A 21,070-nucleotide genomic window follows, 5' to 3' on the forward strand; every position below is an offset into this window, starting at 1 on the left:
TTGAGTAGCCAGCTAATCTTTAGGCTATATTTCAAGTCTAGCCAACTTTGATCTCTTTGCTAGCTAACAAGTTAGATCAGTTTCATTGTTATGAACACACCCTTCTGTCCATCTCCAACTGTTCGAACAGCATGCTGCCTGTCCACTTTGTTTTCAATTGTTGAAATCAGGTTGCTTACCTTCATTCTAGGAATGAGAGAGAACAAATTGCCAATTCCTTATATAAATTGTGTTTTATGCTTATTGCACAATTATAAAACACACTACACAGCTAGTATAACAGTCTTTGGCTAAAATGCTGTTACCGGTACCTAGTACCGCAATGACAAACTGAGCATTCATTTTCTAGAATCAATGTTCAATTACACTCCCTTTTTAGTAGTGTCTGCTCTGCGCGCAATTTGAGTAGTTGAAACATAAAAGGGTATCATTGGAAATGTTAACTTCTCCTCTATTACAGTAAAATAATGTCTCAACATGTTTCTGTGTCCATATGACCGATTCTGTTGGACCAAACCTAAATGCAAATAGCGAGTTGAAACCGCTTGTCAGAGAGGAAGAAGTGATCTCTCATCTTTGTTGTTGTAAGTGGCAGGGGGAGGGGCGTGATGTATGTGTTTGTAAATGGGAATATGCACACAGCACAGAAGGAGCGAAGGAGACGAGACCAAAAAGACAACATGAGAACAAGAGGACATAAACGTTCATATAAAAATACGATTTTTGCGAAACAGGCATTTGGAATATTGTGCTAAAACATACATTCACCCAGCCCCATAGTCAATTCAACTCTAAACATAACCACAGAAAGCCTCACCTGTCTTCCTGAGCAGAGCTCCTGATGGGCATTTGTTTACATCAGTCTCTTCTTTTTCTCCTTCCTCTCTCCTCTTCCTCCTCCTCTCCCGTACAGGCCCCTGCTGTGGCTGTGTGTATTCCATCTGGTCGCCAGGACTGCTCAGCCTGACCAAGTTCATCTTGTCCTGTCGCTCCACACACACCTGGTCCCCCAGGGCAGCAAGCAGCTCTTGGAGGCCCGCCAACCCATATTCTCCTAGGGTCAACTGCTTGCCGTACATCTGCTTGTAGCGGGCACACAGCTTAGGCACCTCCACACCACCAGGGATGGCGCTGAGCATGTGCAGCACCTCTCTTCTGAGCCTGTTCAGGCACACAGCTGGAGAGAAAGACAAATCCAATTCAACACGTCAGGTAAGATCAAAGGTCTCCTTGTTTTTGATTGCTTTGAAAATACAACTTCTGCCCTTCCTTTCACAGATCTGAGGGATGGATTGGTGTAAGTAGGATGGTGGAATCCTTGTTTTCACTTATCCACTCATATACAGATCAGTGCGTTCCTCAACTTCTTACCTTTGCTGATCTCCTGTGCTGAGCATTCAGGTGCAGTGGGACGTTCTACAACTGCTGCTGACGATGATGCTAATGATGAGGAAGATGATGATGAAGATGTGGTTGTCTGTAGACGAGACATGATAGGCCATACAGTCAGTCCTCTAGTAGAGGAGAAGCGGAGCTGGTCAGGCATGGTCTTCAGCAGTGTCTCTAGTGCCAACAACCTAAGATGAAATAAAAAATAATAAATAATTTTAATATGCCATTTAGCAGACGCTTTTATCCAAAGCGACTTACAGTCATGCGTGCATACATTTTTTTTGTGTATGGGTGGTCCCGGGGATCGAACCCACTACCTTGGCGTTACAAGCGCCGTGCTCTACCAGCTGAGCTACAGAGGACCACGATAGGATAATAAGATAGGATTAGAAAGTTTGTACTTCAATGATGCCTATGGGAGAACATTTACCATAGTAACAATGTAGAGTAGGGATAAGATAATGATTTTATTATCCCCGTGGGAAATGTTGGTTGCAGCTCTGTGTATACAAAAAAAGCTGTCTAAACATATACATATACAGACAAAGAGACAATAAATACAGGTAGAAAAAGCAGATAATGAGCGATCAATAATCATCTGTACACTATACATCAGTACACTGTCATCTACAATGTCAACTGCTAGGATTGCTAGGTACTAGGCCAGCATTTCCCAAACTCGGGCCTCTGGATGCCAAGGGGTGCACATTTAGTTTTTTGCCCTAACACTACACAGCTGATTCAAATTATCAAAGCTTGATGATTAGTTGATTATTTGAATCAGCTGTGTAGTGCTAGGGCAAAAAACAAAATGTGCACCCCTTGGGGTCCTGAGTTTGGGAAACCTTGCGCTAGGCCTACAAGGTGTACAGCAGGGTTCCCCAACTGGCAGCCTACAGGCCGAAATTTGTCCACGGGTGATTTTATTTGGCCCCCCAAGTTCTGAGGGAGGGAAGGGGAGACATAAGACTGTAAAAACACTAGCAAATCAACTCCAAGTTATTTTAATTTTGGAAATACAGTCCCAGTCAAAAGTTTGGACACACCGATTCATTCCAGGGTTTTTCTTTATTTTTACTATTTTCTACATTGTAGAATAATAGTGAAGACATCAAAACTATGAAATAACATATGGAATCATGTAGTAACCAAAAAAGTGTTCAACAAATCAAAATATATTTTATATTTCAGATTCTTCAAAGTAGCCACCCTTTGCCTTGATGACAGCTTTGCACACTCTTGGCATTCTCTCAACCAGCTTCATGATGTAGTCACTTGGAATGCATTTCAATTAACAGGTGTGTCTTGTTAAAAGTTCATTTATGGAATTTCTTTCCTTCTTAATGTGTTTGAGCCAATCAGTTGTGATGTGACAAGGTAGGGGTGGTATACAGAAGATAGCCCTATTTGGTAAAAGACCAAGTCCATATTATGGCAAGAACAGCTCAAATAAGCAAAGAGAAATGACAATCCATCATTACTTTAAGACATGAAGGTCAGTCAATCCGGAACATTTCAAGAACTTGGAAAGTTTCAAGTGCAGTCGCAAAAACCATCAAGCGCTATGATGAAACTGGCTCTCATGAGGACCACCACAGGAAAGGAAGACCCAGAGTTACCTCTGCTGCAGAGGATAAGTTCATTAGAGTTACCAGCCTCAGAAATTGCAGACCAAATAAATGCTTCACGGAGTACAAGCAACAGACACATCTCAACATCAACTGTTCAGAGGAGACTGCGTGAATCAGGCCGTCATGGTCAAATTGTTGCAAAGAAACCACTACTAAAGGACACCAATAATAAGAAGAGACTTGCTTGGGCCAAGAAACATGAGCAACAGACATTAAACCAGTGGAAATCTGTCCTTTAGTCTGTTGAGTCCAAATTTCAGATTTTTTGTTCCAACCGCTGTGTCTTATTTGTAATTACGTTCTAGCCCCCTGACAATCCACACAATAAAAAATGTGTTATCCTGCGGCTGAATCTAGTTGATGATCTCTGGTGTACAGGCTTTCATACCAGCTCAACTCGTAACACTGATTTAACCCATGAGAAGTTGACTATTGGTGTGTTAGAGCTGGGCTGGAAGAAAAACGAGCTGACGGTACACCCCTAGGCCCAATTGCCCATCCCTGGCCTATATTAGAAGTTATCCTTGCCTGTTTGAGCACCCCAGATCCAGAGGCTTGTTGTAGGCCTTCAGGTAAAGGTTGTGAATCTTGAATATGGAGAGACCCTCAGGATAGTCCATACACAGATGCACCAGCTCTCCCTTGGTTTCCTCCATGATGTTCCTGTGTGCTGTCAAGGCCTGTCAGGTAAATAGGTTCTTGGAGCACAGTGACTCATCATTGGTCCTGGGGAATGGCACATGATGATATAAAACATACAACTAAAAAGCCTTTATTGCAACAATGGAATTTTGTTTAGCTAGCTTGATGTTGCTGCAGAATATGACAAAGCAAAACGTGATGTTGCTGCAAACATGTTAAAAAAGTAGCTAGCTACAAGTGCTGATGTGACGTTGATACCTGGCTCTAACTAGTACACTGTCTTTGAACAAGATTAGCTAGCGAGCCAGTTATCAATTCTTCCTTTTCAAATGATTTAACTACGTTAGCCTCCAAAACCATATTATCTAGCTTATTAATTGTACATTGTAGCGTTTATCACTACCTACCTAGTTAGCTAACGTTTCGCATCCAGTGAGCACCAGGGGTGTATTCATTCCGCCATTTGCAATAAAACGACAGTTTCCATTGGACAAATTCAGGTAGGTCTCTCCACGTTTCGTTCAATTTGCTCCGTTTAAGAAACGTTTTACTACAGAAGTTGATAAATGAATACACCCCTAATAACGTTAGCCACTTACCTGGCTGCCTGGTTAAGATACTTCTGGCGCATCTTGCATGTTAGCATTGCATTTATAAACAAATAATTTCACACCGCAAATAATCTGCAATTATCCGTTGTATGTTTGCCATGTTACTGACAAAACTCTCAGAAAGGCGAGCTGCTTTTAAATTGCTTCTGGTTCCTTGGCTACAATGTTTACGTGGCTAGATTACATTATTTATCGACACGGGGACTGTATTGAAATGTTGTCGCCACCTAGTGGGAAGGAGCTATCAAATAAAGTGTAATCTACTCTAGTACCAATTAACGTTTTGACCAACGATTTATCGTTGGTTTTTGACTGTTGTATGACAATATATAAATATGAACATTACACAGTATTACAACACAATACCTGATTGATAATACAATATTGACAATATAGACAGACATTTATCCCTTAGGAAAAAACAGTATAGAGACATGTAGGCTGTTTTTACAAGGCTATATTCAGTGACTGAGACATAGGCCTAATATATTTAATGATACAACATTTCAAATCAAGTGAACCAACAGCAGTTCCATCATATGTATGTTATGTCTTGAATGATTTGCAATAAAAACAAAGTTTATATTGGGATTATGTGATTGATGATATAATGACTGGAGGGAAAAATATGGTCAGTTTAATCCCACACAAATTTGTATTTGATGTCCTTAATTTTGTCTTTGTAAACTGCATCAAAGTATTCTGCCTGGGCCACAGTGAAATGGTTCTTCCAGTCTCCAGCAATTCCTGCAGAAACATATAGTCAGATTAACATGTACAGTGCCTTGCAAAAGTATTTATCCCCCTTGGCGTTTTTCCTATTTTGTTGCATTACAACCTGTAACTTAAATGGATTTTTATTTGGATTTCATGTAATGGACATACACAAAATAGTCCAAATTGGTGAAGTGAAATGAAAAAATGAACTTCTTTCAAAAAATGCAAAAAAAATCAATAACGGAAAAGTGGTGCATGCATATTTATTCACCCCCTTTGCTATGAAGCCCCTAAATAAGATCTGGTGCAACCAATTACCTTCAGAAGTCACATAATTAGTTAAATAAAGTCCACCTGTGTGCAATCTAAGTGTCACATGATCTCAATATATATACACCTGTTCTGAAATGCCCCAGAGTCTGCCTCACCACCAAGCAAGCAGCACCACCAAGCAAGTGGCACCATGAAGACCAAGGAGCTCTCCCAACAGGTCAGGGACAAAGTTGTGGAGAAGTACAGATCAGGGTTGGGTTATAAAAAAAATATCCGAAACTTTGAACATCCCACAGAGCACCATTAAATCCTTTATTAAAAAATGGAAATAATATGGCACCACAACAAACCTGCCAAGAGAGGGCCGCCCACCAAAACTCATGGACCAGGCAAGGAGGGCATTAATCAGAGAGGCAACAAAGAGACCAAAGATAACCCTGAAGGAGCTGCAAAGCACCACAGCGGAGATTGGAGTATCTGTCCATAGGACCACTTTAAGCCATACACTCCACTGAGCTGGGCTTTACGGAAGAGTGGCCAGAAAAAAGCCATTGCTTAAAGAAAAAAATAAGCAAACATGTTTGGTGTTCGCCAAATGGCATGTGGGAGACTCCCCAAACATATGAAAGAAGGTACTCTGGTCACATGAGACTAAAATTGAGTTTTTTTGCCATCAAGGAAAACGCTATGTCTGCCGCAAACCCAACACCTCTCATCACCCCGAGAACACCATCCCCACAGTGAAGCATGGTGGCGGCAGCATCATGCTGTGGGGATGTTTTTCATTTGCAGGGACTGGGAAACTGGTCAGAATTGAAGGAATGATGGATGGCGCTAAATACAGGGAAATTCTTGAGGGAAACCTGTTTCAGTCTTCCAGAGATTTGAGACTGGGACGGAGGTTCACCTTCCAGCAGGACAATGACCCTAAGCATACTGCTAAAGCAACACTCGAGTGGTTTAAGGGGAAACATTTAAATGTCTTGGAATGGCCTAGTCAAAGCCCAGACCTCAATCCAATTGAGAATCTGTGGTATGACTTAAAGATTGCTGTACACCAGTGGAACCCATCCAACTTGAAGGAGCTGGAGCAGTTTTGCCTTGAAGAATGGGCAAAAATCCCAGTGGCTAGATGTGCCAAGCTTATAGAGACAACTACAAATACCTAGGTGTCTGGTTAGACTGTAAACTCTCCTTCCAGACTCACATTAAGAATCTCCAATCCAAAGTTAAATCTAGAATTGGCTTCCTATTTCGCAACAAAGCCTCCTTCACTCATGCTGCCAAACATGCCCTCGTAAAACTGACTATCCTACCGATCCTTGACTTCGGCGATGTCATTTACAAAATAGCCTCCAACACTCTACTCAGCAAATTGGATGTAGTCGATCACAGTGCCATCCGTTTTGTCTCCAAAGCCCCATACACTACACACCACTGTGACCTGTACGCTCTTGTTGGCTGGTCCTCACTACATATTCGTCGCCAAACCCACTGGCTCCAGGCCATCTATAAATCACTGCTAGGCAAATCCCCGCCTTATCTTAGCTCATTGGTCACCATAGCAACACCCACCCGTAGTATGCGTTCCAGCAGGTATATCTCACTGGTCATCCCCAAAGCCAACACCTCCTTTGGCCGCCATTCCTTCCAGTTCTCTGCTGCCAATGACTGGAACGAATTGCAAAAATCTCTGAAGTTGGAGACTCTTATCTCCCTCACTAACTTTAAGCATCAGTTGTCAGAGCACCTTACCGATCACTGCACCTGTACACAGCCCATCTGAAATTAGCCCACCCAACTACCTCATCCCTATATTGTTATTTATTTTTGCTCATTTGCACCCCAGTATCTCTATTTGCACATCATCTCTTGCACATCTATCATTCCAGTGTTAATACTAATTGTAATTATTTTGCACTATAGCCTATTTATTGCCTTACCTCCATAACTTGTTACATTTGCACACACTGTATATATATTTTCTGTTGTATTTTTGACTTTATGTTTTGTTTTACCCCATATGTAACTCTGTGTTGTTATTTTTATTGCACTGCTTTGCTTTATCTTGGCCAGGTCGCAGTTGTAAATGAGAACTTGTTCTCAACTGGCTTACCTGGTTAAATAAAGGTTAAATAAAAATAAATAAATAAAAAATACCCCAAGAGACTTGCAGCTGTAATTGCTGCAAAAGGTGGCTCTACAAAGTATTGACTTTGGGGTTTTCAATACACTGCTCAAAAAAATAAAGGGAACACTTAAACAACACAATGTAACTCCAAGTCAATCACACTTCTGTGAAATCAAACTGTCCACTTAGGAAGCAACACTGATTGACAATACATTTCACATGCTGTTGTGCAAATATAATAGACAACAGGTGGAAATTATAGGCAATTAGCAAGACACCCCCAATAAAGAAGTGGTTCTGCAGGTGGTGACCACAGACCACTTCTCAGTTCCTATGCTTCCTGGCTGATGTTTTGGTCACTTTTGAATGCTGGCGGTGCTTTCACTCTAGTGGTAGCATGAGACGGAGTCTACAACCCACACAAGTGGCTCAGGTAGTGCAGCTCATCCAGGATGGCACATCAACGCGAGCTGTGGCAAGAAGGTTTGCTGTGTCTGTCAGCGTAGTGTCCAGAGCATGGAGGCGCTACCAGGAGACAGGCCAGTACATCAGGAGACGTAGAGGAGGCCATAGGAGGGCAACAACCCAGCAGCAGGACCGATACCTCCGCCTTTGTGCAAGGAGGAGCAGGAGGAGCACTGCCAGAGCCCTGCAAAATGACCTCCAGCAGGCCACAAATGTGCATGTGTCTGCTCAAACGGTCAGAAACAGACTCCATGAGGGTGGTATGAGGGCCCGACGTCCACAGGTGGGGGTTGTGCTTACAGCCCAACACCGTGCAGGACGTTTGGCATTTGCCAGAGAACACCAAGATTGGCAAATTCGCCACTGGCGCCCTGTGCTCTTCACAGATGAAAGCAGGTTCACACTGAGCACATGTGACAGACGTGACAGAGTCTGGAGCCGCCGTGGAGAACGTTCTGCTGCCTGCAACATCCTCCAGCATGACCGGTTTGGTGGTGGGTCAGTCATGGTGTGGGGTGGCATTTCTTTGGGGAGCCGCACAGCCCTCCATGTGCTCGCCAGAGGTAGCCTGACTGCCATTAGGTACCGAGATGAGATCCTCAGACCCCTTGTGAGACCATATGCTGGTGCGGTTGGCCCTGGGTTCCTCCAAATGAAAGACAATGCTAGACCTCATGTGGCTGGAGTGTGTCAACAGTTCCTGCAAGAGGAAGGCATTGATGCTATGGACCGCCCGTTCCCCAGACCTGAATCCAATTGAGCACATCTGGGACATCATGTCTCGCTCCATCCACCAACGCCACGTTGCACCACAGACTGTCCAGGAGTTGGCGGATGCTTTAGTCCAGGTCTGGGAGGAGATCCCTCAGGAGACCATCCGCCACCTCATCAGGAGCATGCCCAGGCGTTGTTGGGAGGTCATTCAGGCACGTGGAGGCCACACGCACTACTGAGCCTCATTTTGACTTGTTTTAAAGGACATTACATCAAAGTTGGATCAGCCTGTAGTGTGGTGTGGCCTCCAAATCCAGACCTCCATGGGTTGATAAATTTGATTTCCATTGATCATTTTTGTGTGATTTTGTTGTCAGCACATTCAACTATGTAAAGAAAAAAGTATTTAATAAGTATTTCATTCATTCAGATCTAGGATGTGTTGTGTAAGTGTTCCCTTTATTTTTTTGAGCAGTGTAGTTACGCACGCTCAAGTTCTGTTTTTTTGTCTTATTTCTTGTTTGTTTCACAATAACAAATATTTTGCATCTTCAAAGTGGTAGGCATGTTGTGTAAATCAAATTATACAAACACCCAAAAAATCAAACAATTTTTTTTTTTTTTTTTTTCTGGGATGGATGGATCAGCTTAATATTGCAGATAGATTGTATCTTCTATCAATGTAATTGTCTGCATCACTTCCAATCCCCCATGTTTTTTATATATATACTCCCCTTTATTACTTTTCAACCCCGCCATCCTTTCCCTACTTGGAGTAAATTAGTGAACAACAATGCCCAGGCCTCTACTTCCGGTCTATACTTACTATCTACACCTTATGGACACAGTTAATTTTACAATAATTATATTATATATAATTTTAATTTTTTTGCTCCTGAACTTCTTCTACTCTCAACCTCTCCGATCATTTTCATGATGTCCATCCGGTTTGCTTCTATATGCCATATCTTTCTAACTGTGCTCTTTCCCAAAAGCTCCAAACATACAACCTATATACTTATTATCAATTTTACTTAATTTTTTAAAATTTATTCCAGGTTGTAAGGCAACAAAATAGGAAAAATGCCAAGGGGGGTGAATACTTTCGCAAGCCACTGTAGGCCTTCTGTAACAGTCCAATCATTCCCAAGTACTCTGAACAAAGATATTGTCATTTATAAAGATATGTGGGTACCTTTCCTAAGGAACTCTGATTTATTCTGGTCCATGAACTCATTCGGCACCAGGGAGTAGTTGGACATCTTGTTCTGTTTCATGTTCTTGAACACACACTGGTCTGCTATCTTCTCTATTACCTCAGAGTCCAGAGACTTCCCCATGAATTGGGAGATCTTTGACACAGAATCCTTCAGATCCTGGGGGACATGAACACTACAATGAAAATCTCCATATGTGTTCTTGACTGAATTTGACTAAGTTTTGTTGGGAGTCACCACTGTAGATAAAAAAAATTGAAAACAATTGTGGGGGTAAAAACATGGTGGTCTATCCATCCCTAACATCACAAACACACTCCTCTCTAACTCTGTATAAAGGAAGAGATGTTATCATATGCAATCATCATGTTCAAGTGTAAGTGATTTTGGTAGGGTATTGACTGAGCATACTATACTCACGAATATCATCTCTTCGTAGGAGATGTACATGGTGCGGTCCTGGTCCTTAGCATTCAACCAGCCCTTCACGTGGTCAAACCACGAACCAAACATCACTGGGGGGGTGGGGGGGGAGAGACAACCACAAACCCGTCATCAAAGCTATTACAATAAAAGACAACTTCAAATGCTCTATCAATACTCTATAGGCCAGAAGATAAGTGAATGAATTGTGAATAACAGAGGTAGCATCAATTATTCAAAGGAAGGAGACTAAACAGTACATCATATTTTTACATTTACATTTTAGTCATTTAGCAGACGCTCTTATCCAGAGCGACTTACAGTTAGTGAGTGCATACATTTTCATACTGGCCCCCGTGGGAAACGAACCCACAACCCTGGCGTTGCAAGCGCCATGCTCTACCAACTGAGCTACAGGGGACTACAATTGTTAATGATAATTCCAGGGTAATAAATATGCTAGCCTTGAACATTGCTCTTTTGCTAAATTGCTCCTGTTCTTTCATATTGGATATTTGAGCCCATAGATTCTATAGCCAAGTCTGTTTTATACAGTAGAGTAGGTCACGGGGACCCAAATAAATCCGTCAATCAAAAAGGCATAGATCACTAAGCCTTTTCTGATTAACAACTAACCGGGACATAGAGATTCTAAAAGTATGAAACTGAAATGATTAAAATGTCTGTAATAGTTGGGAAATCAGAAATAATAGAATACTAAACCTTTTCCATTGATGAACTTCTGCAGGAATTGGTCTTGAGTGCCAGGTTTGACCAGGTAGGAGGCCATGCCGTAGTAGTGATAGGAAGATGTGAACACATCTTTAGGGTTTCTGATCACATAGATGACCTGGAGATGAGGAATCGCTCTGATCAACCATTCATTACCCAAGGCCATTGTTTATTATTCTAATAGTGCACAATGTGTGCAATCAGCCATGGAATTGTAACATTCGATGTAGTGTAGTGACAGACTACATTCTCTTGACATTATGAGAAATATGATCAACTGGGTATTGAACCAAGGTCATCCATGCGACCCATGATCGTGTTAGCCCATTGTGTTAAAGCCTAAAGCTAAAGCAAGCTTAGTTCACCAAACCACCTCCACTACAGGAGCTGATCTACACATATCTACAGTGCACTACCTTAGGCTTGACAGTGAAGAAGGAGACGGGCATCATGTTGTAGTGGAAGTGGGTAGCAAACTGGCGTGGTGATGCCCTCTGCTCCAGATTGAGGACACAGGCTCTGTGCTCCTCTAGCCAAGGAACCCTGTCCCAGTTTGGGATGGTCAGCACCGGGGTCAGGTCCCCTCCATTCTGTACCAGGGGAACAATCTCCTGCATCCATGTTGTACCTGGGGGGGGGGGGGGGGTGGTACAGCAAGAGAGAGAGAGAGGGAGACAGAGAGACAGAGAAAGACAGGTGAAGTAGAAAAGCAGATGTTTCTGAGCTTCACTGACATACCCAAAATATCGCCCTGGCAGAGAATGAACCACATGAACCAGCAGGTCTGTACTCCCAAAGGCAGGAATGGTAACTGCAGTCCCAACAGGACATGAAGCCTTGGAAATGGCCATATACATTTTAAATTTTAGTCATTTAGCAGATGCTCTTATCCAGAGCGACTTACAGTTAGTGAGTGCATACATTTTTCATACTGGCCCCCCGTGGGAAACGAACCCAAAACCCTGGCGTTGCAAGCGCCATGCTCTACCAACTGAGCTACAGGGGAGCTATTCAAGTATTCAGACCCCTTGACTTTTTCCACGTTGTTACTTTACTGCCTTATTCTAAAATTGATTAAATTGATTTTTTTCCTCATCAATCTACACACAATACCCCATAATGACAAAGCAAAAACTGGTTTGTATAAATGTTTGCTAAAATGGAAATATTACATTTACATAAGTACTCAGACCCTTTACTCAGTACTTTGTTGAAGCACCTTTGGCAGCGATTACAGCCTCGAGTCTTATTGGGTATGACGCTACAAGCTTGGCACAACTGTATTTGGGGAGTTTCTCCCGTTCTTCTCTGCAGATCCTCTCAAGCTCTGTCAGGTTGGATGGGAGCATCGCTCAAGAGATGTTCAATCGGGTTCAAGTCCAGGCTCTGGCTGGGCCACTCAAGGACATTCAGAGACTTGTCCTGAAGCCACTCCTGCATTGTATTGGCTGTGTGCTTAGGGTTGTTGTCCTGTTGGAAGGTGAACCTTGGCCCCAGTTTGAGGTCCTGAGCGCTCTGGAGCAGGTTTTCATCAAGGATCTCTCTGTACTTTGCTCCGTTCATCTTTCCCTCGATCCTGACTAGTCTACCAGTCCCTGCCGCTGAAAACATCCCACAGCATGATGCTGCCACCACCATGCTTCACCGTAGGGATGGTGGCAGGTTTCCTCCAGACGTGACGCTTGGCATTCAGGCCAAAGAGTTCAATCTTGGTTTCATCAGACCAGAGAATCTTGTTTCTCATGGTCTGAGAGTCTTTAGGTGCATTTTGGCAAACTTCAAGCGGGCTGTCATGTGCCTTTTACTGAGGAGTGGCATCCGTCTAGCCACTCTACCATAAAGACTTGATTGGTGGAGTGCTGCAGAGATGGTTGTCCTTCTGGAAGGTTCTCCCATCTCCACAGAGGAACTCTGGAGCTCTGTCAGAGTGACCATCGGTTTCTTGGTCACCTCCCTGACCAAGGCCCTTCTCCCCCGGTTGCTCAGTTTGGCCGGGCGGCCAGCTCGAGGAAGACTCTTGGTGGACCAAATTTCTTCCATTTAAGAATGATGGAGGCCACTGTGTTCTTGGGGACCTTCAATGATACATACATTTTTTGGTACCCTTCCCCAGATCTGTGCCTCGACACAATCCTGTCCCGGAGCTCTATTGACAATTCCTTCGACCTCATGGCTTGGGTTTTGCTCTGACATGCATTGTCAACTGTGGGACTTTATATAGACAGGTGTGCGCCTTTCCAAATCAAATCAAATTGTATTTGTCATATACACGTATTTAGCAGATGTTATTGTGGGGGTATCGAAATGCTTGTGCTTCTAGCTCTGACAGTGCAGTAATATCTAACAAGGAATATCTAACAATTTCACAACATATACCCAATACACACAAAACTAAGTAAGGAATGGAATTAAGAATATATACTTATGTGGACGAGCAATGACAGAGTGGCATGGACTAAGATACAGTAGAATATTATAGAATACAGTATATACATATGAGATGAGTAATGCAAGATATGTAAACATTAAAGTGACTAGTGTTACATTTCTTAAAGTGGCCAGTGATTTCTAGTCTATGTCTATAGGCAGCAGCCTCGAATGTGCTAGTGATGGCTATTTAACAGTCTGATGTCCTTGAGATAGAAGCGGTTTTTCAGTCTCTCGGTCCCAGCTTTGATGCACCTGTACTGACCTCACCTTCTGGATGATAGTGGGGTGAACAGGCAGTGGCTCGGGTGGTTGATGTCCTTGATTATCTTTTTGGCCTTCCTGTAACATCGGGTGCTGTAGGTGTCCTGGAGGGCGGGTAGTTTGTCCCCGGTAATGCGTTGGGCAGACTGCACCACCCTCTGGAGAGCCCTGCAGTTGTCGTACCAGGCCGTGATACAACCCGACAGGATGCTCTCAATTGTGCATCTGTAAAAGTTTGTGAGGGTTTTAGGTGCAAAGCCTACCTTCACCACCTGGGGGTGGCCCGTCAGGAAGTCCAGAAACCAGTTGCACAGGCCGGGGTTCAGACCCAGGGCCTCAAGCTTAATGATGAGCTTGGAGGGTACTATGGTGTTGAATGCTGAGCTGTAGTCAATGAACAGCATTCTTACATAGGTATTCATCTTGTCCAGATGGGATAGGGCAATGTGCAGTGTGATGGAAATTGCATAATCTGTGGACCTATTGGTGCGGTAAGCAAATTGAAGTGGGTCTAGGGTGACAGGTAAGGTAGAAGTGATATGATCCTTGACTAGTTTTTCAAAGCACTTCATGATGACAGAGGTGAGTGCTACGGGGTGATAGTCATTTAGTTCAGTTACCTTTGCTTTCTTGGGTACAGGAACAATGGTGGTCATCTTGAAGCATGTGGGGACAGCAGACTGGGATAGGGAGAGATTGAATATGTCCGTAAACACACCAGCCAGCTGGTCTGCGCATGCTCGTAGGATGCGGCTAGGGATGCCATCTGGGCCGGCAGCCTTGTGAGGGTTAACACGCTTAAATGTCTTACTCACGTCGGCCACGGAGAAGGAAAGCCCAACAATCCTTTCTAGTGGGCCACGTTGGTGGCACTGTGCTATCCTCAAAGCGAGCGAAGACGGTGTTTAGCTTGTCCTGAAGCAAGATATCGTGTCGGCGACGTGGCTGGTTTTCCTTTTGTAGTCCGTGATTGTCTGTAGACCCTGCCACATACATCTCATGACTGAGCCGTTGAATTTCGACTCCACTTTGTCTCTATACTGACGTTTTGCCTGTTTGATTGCCTTGCGAAGTAAATAGCTACACTGTTTGTATTCTTCCATATTCCCAGTCACCTTGCCATGGTTAAATGCGGTGGTTCGCGCTTTCAGTTTTGCGTGAATGCTGCCATCTATCCACGGTTTCTGGTTAGGGTAGGTTTTAATAGTCACAGTGGGCACAACATCTCCTATACACTTCCTGATAAAGGAAGTGTATTCGTCTGAATTATTTTCGCAAGCTACCCAGAACATATCCCAGTCCGTGTGATAAAAACAGTCTTGAAGCGTGAATACCGATTGGTCAGACCAGCGTTGAATAGTCCCTAGCATGTGTACTTCCTGTTTGAGTTTCTGCCTATAGGAAGGGAGGAGCAAAATGGAGTCATGGTCAGATTTGCCGAAAGGAGAGCGGGGGAGGCTTGTAAGCATCCTGGAAGTTCGAATAGCAATGGTCAAGTGTTTTAGCAGCGCGTGTACAACAGTCAATATGTTGATAGAACTTCGACAGCCTAGTTCTCAAATTTGCTTTGTTAAAATCCCCAGCTACAATAAATGCAGCCTCAGGATATGTGGTTTCCAGTTTGCATAAAGTCCAGTGAAGTTCTTTGAGGGCCGTCATGGTATCGGCTTGAGGGGGGATATAAACGGCCGTGGCTATAACCGAGGAAAATTATCTTGGGAGATAATACGGTCGGCATTTGATTGTGAAGTATTCTAGGTTGAGTGAACAAAAGGACTTGAGTTCCTGTATGTTACCACAATTACACCATGAGTCGTTAATCATGAAACACACACCTTCGCCCTTCTGCTTCCCGGAGAGATATTTATTCCTGTCTGCGCGATGAACTGAGAACCCATCTGGCTGGACCGATTTTGACAGAATATCCCGAGAGAGCCATGTTTCCGTGAAACAAAGAATGTTGCAGGCCCTGATGCCTCTCTGGAAAGAAGCCCTTGCCCTGAGCTCGTCAACTTTGTTATCCAAAGGTGGGTGGTGTGCGTGCCTCCTAAGTTGAACCAGCAGGCCGCTCCGAGTGCCTCCCCTCAAGCGGTCTGAATACTTTCCGAATGCACTGTATATACTGAGGGTAGGATTGCGACAGTATCATAGCTTAAGTCTACATGTACAGACAGACCTCTTTGTGATGTGCAGTCACTCAGGCATGTGCCTTGAAATAAAGGCAACAGTAGGCTTGAAAACAATTTAGTGTTCACTATCACAGTGTGTGTTGCAGCAGTTCATGTATTATCAACTCAGTCTGTGCAATTGTCTACCAATAGTCTATAGTTGTTTATTAATAAAAGCTACTTACCTGACTTAGGATATGTGACAATGAGAATGTCGTCGTGACGGAAAGTAAACTCCTCATAGTATTTCAGGCTCTCCTGAGGGTGTATGTTTGTGGGGAGGTAGACCCCCTTGTATTCTGTGTACAGCTCCGCTTCTGTCATCATCCGAAACTGCTCAGTGTGAGAGAGAACAACTGGCGAAACTGTCCTAGAGACTGACCTTTAGTACTTAATGAACTTCGCTAGGTGCTTCAAAGATAAGCAGTACTCAACTGTTGTTCACCCTCTATCTTCCTACCCCTCTCTCTCTCTCTCTCTCTCTGTGTTATATTGTTGTACAAATAAACAGAGTGCTGGGCTATTTGCCAGAATTTATTTCACAGTTACAAGTTAACATCATGAAAGGACTTGTTGCCATTTGGAATGAATGTAATACCTGGGGTGATATGCTGTTTAGAGCGGATTCTGAAAGTAAGCATTTCATTGCGGTGTATACTATGGGTACTATGGGTATGGCGCCAAATAGCTGACAAAAGGTTGAACGTACGTATCGTTAGAATCCATTCGAAAAGAAAATCCATACGTATATTGTTAGGATTGTAAGAAAAGCCATGCGTTCATCTGTGAACATACAAACACCATGTTACAATTACGGACTAACATTTTAGGCTTGAACAAATCTTGTGTTGCAAGTCTGGCATAAAATAAAAACTTTCAGAGTTTGGGCAATTTCATCTCACCAACAAAAAAAACATACACTGGAGTGCTACGCGAACAAGCATAACACAATATAAAAACAAAACGGAAGTCAGGGAAACCGGAAAGAGGTATCCTGCACGTTTTCAAGTTAATAGTCTCCATTCTCTATTCATATTTTTACATTTTAGTCATTTAGCAGACGCTCTTATCCAGAGCGACTTACAGTTTAGTGAGTGCATACATGTTTTTTTTCATACTGGCCCCCCGTGGGAATCGAACCCACAACCCTGGCGTTGCAAGCGCCATGCTCTACCAACTGAGCTACACGGGACATAGTGCAAACTGAGTCCACATGCTCCTGCCAGAGTAGCCAGAAGTCTGTGTGCGAAGAGCGACATGGCAGACGGACATGGTGGCCCACCTAATTATCATGTAAGGATTGTGTTGTCGATTATTACTCCTCAGTTGAGATTAGTTCACATTTAGGTAGCTAATATAATGGATTTGTTTGCCAGCGCAAGTCTAGATAGCACTAGCTAGCAAATGACATGTAGCTAGCTAACTTACTAGCTTACACACAGTCAATCTCGGCTTGTGGCATATGATATGGCCTAGCTAGCTAGCTAGTGTTACCTAGTTAGTTAGCTCATGTCACTGACAAAATGACACGTTGTTGTGCAAGGAGTAAGCCTAGCAAGCCACTGTTGAAGTACCAATTACAGTTATGGTAATGAAAAGCTAGCAAGGAGGATGAAATTATTTCAAAGGAGGAGAACGTTTCCAGTCCACAAGGTCGCCCTAGTCAAGGACTCGCATCCAGTACCTAGGTATAGTAATAAGTTATTGATTGGCGTTATTCGTTTTTCTAATGAGTTATCAAAAAGTGACTAAGTTAGCTAGCTAAGTAGCCTAATGCAAGTTTAGCTGACATCAATAATAACCTTGTCACTGTCTTCGGGTTCTACAAATAAATTACATATTGGAGAGGCTTCAGACCAACGATTGATTTTGACTTTTTGTAATTCACCTGCAATCAAGAGCTCACTTTCATCAGTGCTGTGTCTAACGTCAGTCAGATCCCTGAATATGTTTTAGGAGCTTTGATCGAACTGCTGAGCCATGTCAGAGGTCAAGCCAAGCCACGAGGTCGAAGGAATTGTCCGTAGAGCTCCGAGACAGGATTGTGTCAAGGCAAGTGGCCTCCATCATTCTTAAATGGAAGATGTTTGGAACCACCAAGACTCTTCCTAGAGGTGGCCGCCTGACCAAACTGAGCAATCGGGGGAGAAGGGCCTTGTTCAGAGGGGTGAACAAGAACCCAATGGTCACTCTGACAGAGTTCTAGAGTTATGTGGAGATGTTAGAACCTTCCAAAAGGACAACCGTCTCTGCAGCACTCCACCAATCAGGCCTTTATGGTAGAGTGGCCAGACGGAAGCCACTCCTCAGTAAAAGGCACAGGACAGCCCGCTTGGAGTTTGCCAAAATGCACCTAAAGACTCTCAGACCATGAGAAACAAGATTCTCTGGTCTGATGAAACCAAGATTGAACTATTTGGCCTGAATGCCAAGCATCACGTCTGGAAGAAACCTGGCACCATCCCTACAGTGAAGCATGGTGGTAGCAGCATCATGCTGTGGGGCTGTTTTTCAGCTGCAGGGACTGGGAGACTAGTCAGGATCGAGGCAAAGATGAACGGAGCAAAGTACAGAGAGATCCTTAATGAAAACCTGCTCCAGAGCGCTCAGGACCTCAGACTGGGGCGAAGGTTCACCTTCCAACAGGACAACGACCCTAACCACACAGCCAAGACAACGCAGGAGTGGCTTCGGGACAAGTCTCTGAATGTCCTTGAGTGGCCCAGCCAGAGCCTGGACTTGAACCCGATCGAACATCTCTGGAGAGACCTGAAAATAGCTGTGCAGCAACGCTCCCCATCCAACCTGACAGAGCTTGAAAGGATCTGCAGAGCAGAATGGAGAAACTCCCCAAATACAGGTGTGCCAAGCTTGTAGCGTCATATCCAAGAAGACTCAAGGCTGTAATCTCTGCCAAATGTGCTTCAACAAAGTACTGAGTAAAGGGTCTGAATACTTATGTAAATGTGATATTTCTGTTAAAAAAAAAGAAGACATTTGCAAGAATTTTTGCAAACCTGTTGTTGCGTTGTCATTATGGGGTATTGTGTGTAGATTGATGAGGGGAAACATATTTAAAAATACATTTTAGAATAAGGCTGTAACCTAACAAAATGTGGAAAAATTCAAGGGGTCTGAATACTTTCCACAAACGGATTAGGCAAGTTTTAGAAACAAATCTAACACATTAATGTGTGTCTTCGTTTTAAATTAACTAAATGTCTGTAGAATTAAGGGATATTGTGCTGGTGCATAAAAGTATTTCATTTAAAGATACAGACGTTTTATTAGACCGATCCAATGTAGACTTTAAGAACTCATTACTATTGAAGATTCATTGCTATTGAAGATTCAGTCACCAGTAGACAAGTGTAATATCTTGTACTTAACATATGAAATTCTGAGGCTGAATATGCAGTATACTGAATTATCTCATGCTTTGTTGTTTAACATTTAAAATGAGTCAAGTCAATGTACTTAGCAGCTGATATTTACATAACATATGCCCAGTTTGTTGAAAGTGTTATTGCATCAAAGTAGTGGCCCTTCAGTATGGATTTGTTTCTTTCCTTGCCAAATTGATTTCCAATAGTAATAATGACACACGCTACAAGTCTATATTGGCTCAGGTCATCAGTAGATAAGTTTAATGATATATTGTATTTAACATAAGAACTTCTGGGGCTTAATATGCTGTGCACTGAATTCTCACATATGATGCTTTGTTTAACATTTTAAACTTGAATAAACTTTATATGTACTTGTACCTAGCAGCCGAGACTTGCATAACTTGTCCAGTTTGTTGAATATTATTGCATCAAGATACCGTCCCTTTTCTGTAGTCTCACCCCGATCCAATGTAGACTTGTAGAATTGTCATTACTATTGGAGATTCATTTGGCAATTAAAGACATCAGCAGTCTAGAGGTGAAATGACATCTTGTATTTAACATACACACTTCTGGGCTAAATAAGCAGTGCACTGGATTCTGAGAGGGTGCTTTCTGTTTAAAATGTTAAGCTCAAGTCAGCATTAAATGTACTAATACATAGCAGCTGTGGTCTCTGATAGCCCATATAGACTATGAATTAGAAACATGTCATTAGCTGATGCTTACTTATAGCATTCCCTTTGAACTCTAACTCATTCAATGAACAAGTTTAAGATAGACTGGAACTGAAATTTCAAAAAAGAGCAACAGCCGAAGTAAGGGTAAGCTTTGCAGTCTGTACTAACAAACTGCATGAAGACTTTTTTTATTTATAGTAAAACTTACTATGCTAAAGTTACTCAGTTAAAGTTACCTAGCATAGGAACACTGGATGACAAACTGTTACCAGATAAGCTAGCAGCAAATAACAAATTAGTTTGCTAAATTTAACATTTTAATGACTCAAACCATTTTACTGCCATTTTAAACATTGTGAAACCCTTGCCCACCATAGCAAATTGCCTGTGTGAAGACATGCTTAAACTCTGTATAGGTTCTCGTGTGCAGTTGGTAACATGTCGGTTTTTGAGCAAGCACTTACTGTAGGAAAGCACAAACTGTGACTAGGGTTGCACACAACAGTCAAATCAAATCAAATTTTATTTGTGAAATGCTTACTTACAAGCCCTTAACCAACAATGCAGTTCAAGAAAGAGTTAAGAAAATATTTTCTAAATAAACTAAGGTAAAACATAATAAAAAGTAACACAATAAAATAATAATAACGAGGCTATATACAGGGGGTACCGGTACCGAGTCAATGTGCAGGGGTACAGGTTAGTCGAGGTCATTTGTACATGTAGGTAGGGGTAAAGTGACTATGCATAGATAATAAACAGCGAGTAGCAGCAGTGTAAAAACAAATGGGGGGTGGGGGGTCAATGTAAATAGTCCGGGTGGACATTTGATTAATTCTTCAGCAGTCTTACGGCTTGGAGGTAGAAGCTGTTAAGGAGCCTTTTGGTCCTAGATTTGGCGCTCCGGTACTGCTTGCCGTGCGGTAGCAGAGAGAACAGTCTATGACTTGGGTGACTGGAGTCTTTTACAATTTTTTGGGCCTTCCTCTGACACCGCCTAGTATATACAGTGAGGGAAAAAAGTATTTGATCCCCTGCTGATTTTGTACGTTTGCCCACTGACAAAGACATGATCAGTCTATAATTTTAATGGTAGGTTTATTTGAACAGTGAGAGACAGAATAACAAACAAAAAAATCCAGAAAAACGCATGTCAAAAATGTTATAAATTGATTTGCATTTTAATGAGGGAAA

The 21,070-nt window shown here is 42.7% G+C and overlaps 2 protein-coding genes across 3 annotated transcripts in view; both read right to left on the minus strand.

Annotated features, from left to right (window-relative positions):
* The window catches only part of LOC311101183 (uncharacterized protein), a 60,830-nt gene extending 56,335 nt beyond the window's left edge, over window positions 1-4,495 (minus strand). The window contains exons 1-4 of the mRNA XM_084142278.1: window positions 4,265-4,495; window positions 3,552-3,749; window positions 1,372-1,577; window positions 818-1,177 (exon numbers count right to left, since the gene is read on the minus strand). Coding sequence (XP_083998404.1) covers window positions 818-1,177; window positions 1,372-1,577; window positions 3,552-3,679 — 694 coding nt within the window. The 5' untranslated portion in view covers window positions 3,680-3,749; window positions 4,265-4,495. The remainder of the gene's footprint in view (window positions 1-817; window positions 1,178-1,371; window positions 1,578-3,551; window positions 3,750-4,264) is intronic.
* A 222-nt stretch (window positions 4,496-4,717) lies between these two features.
* sult2st2 (sulfotransferase family 2, cytosolic sulfotransferase 2) lies at window positions 4,718-16,301 on the minus strand. Of its 2 annotated transcripts, none has more exons than XM_084141337.1 (6): window positions 15,993-16,301; window positions 11,365-11,576; window positions 10,940-11,066; window positions 10,214-10,308; window positions 9,772-9,952; window positions 4,718-5,023 (listed from the first exon to the last, which is right to left on the minus strand). In XM_084141337.1, exons 1-6 carry the CDS (start codon window positions 16,132-16,134, stop codon window positions 4,914-4,916), a joined length of 867 nt encoding a protein of 288 aa, XP_083997463.1. In that variant the 5' UTR covers window positions 16,135-16,301; the 3' UTR covers window positions 4,718-4,913. The 2 variants fall into 2 exon arrangements, with proteins under 2 accessions (XP_083997463.1, XP_083997464.1); XM_084141338.1 differs by lacking the exon at window positions 15,993-16,301 and adding an exon at window positions 14,260-14,327.
* Between the last annotated feature and the right edge of the window lie 4,769 nt (window positions 16,302-21,070).

Source organism: Coregonus lavaretus (genome assembly GCF_964263955.1).
Source record: "Coregonus lavaretus genome assembly, chromosome: 25".
NCBI classification, from domain to species: domain Eukaryota; kingdom Metazoa; phylum Chordata; class Actinopteri; order Salmoniformes; family Salmonidae; genus Coregonus; species Coregonus lavaretus.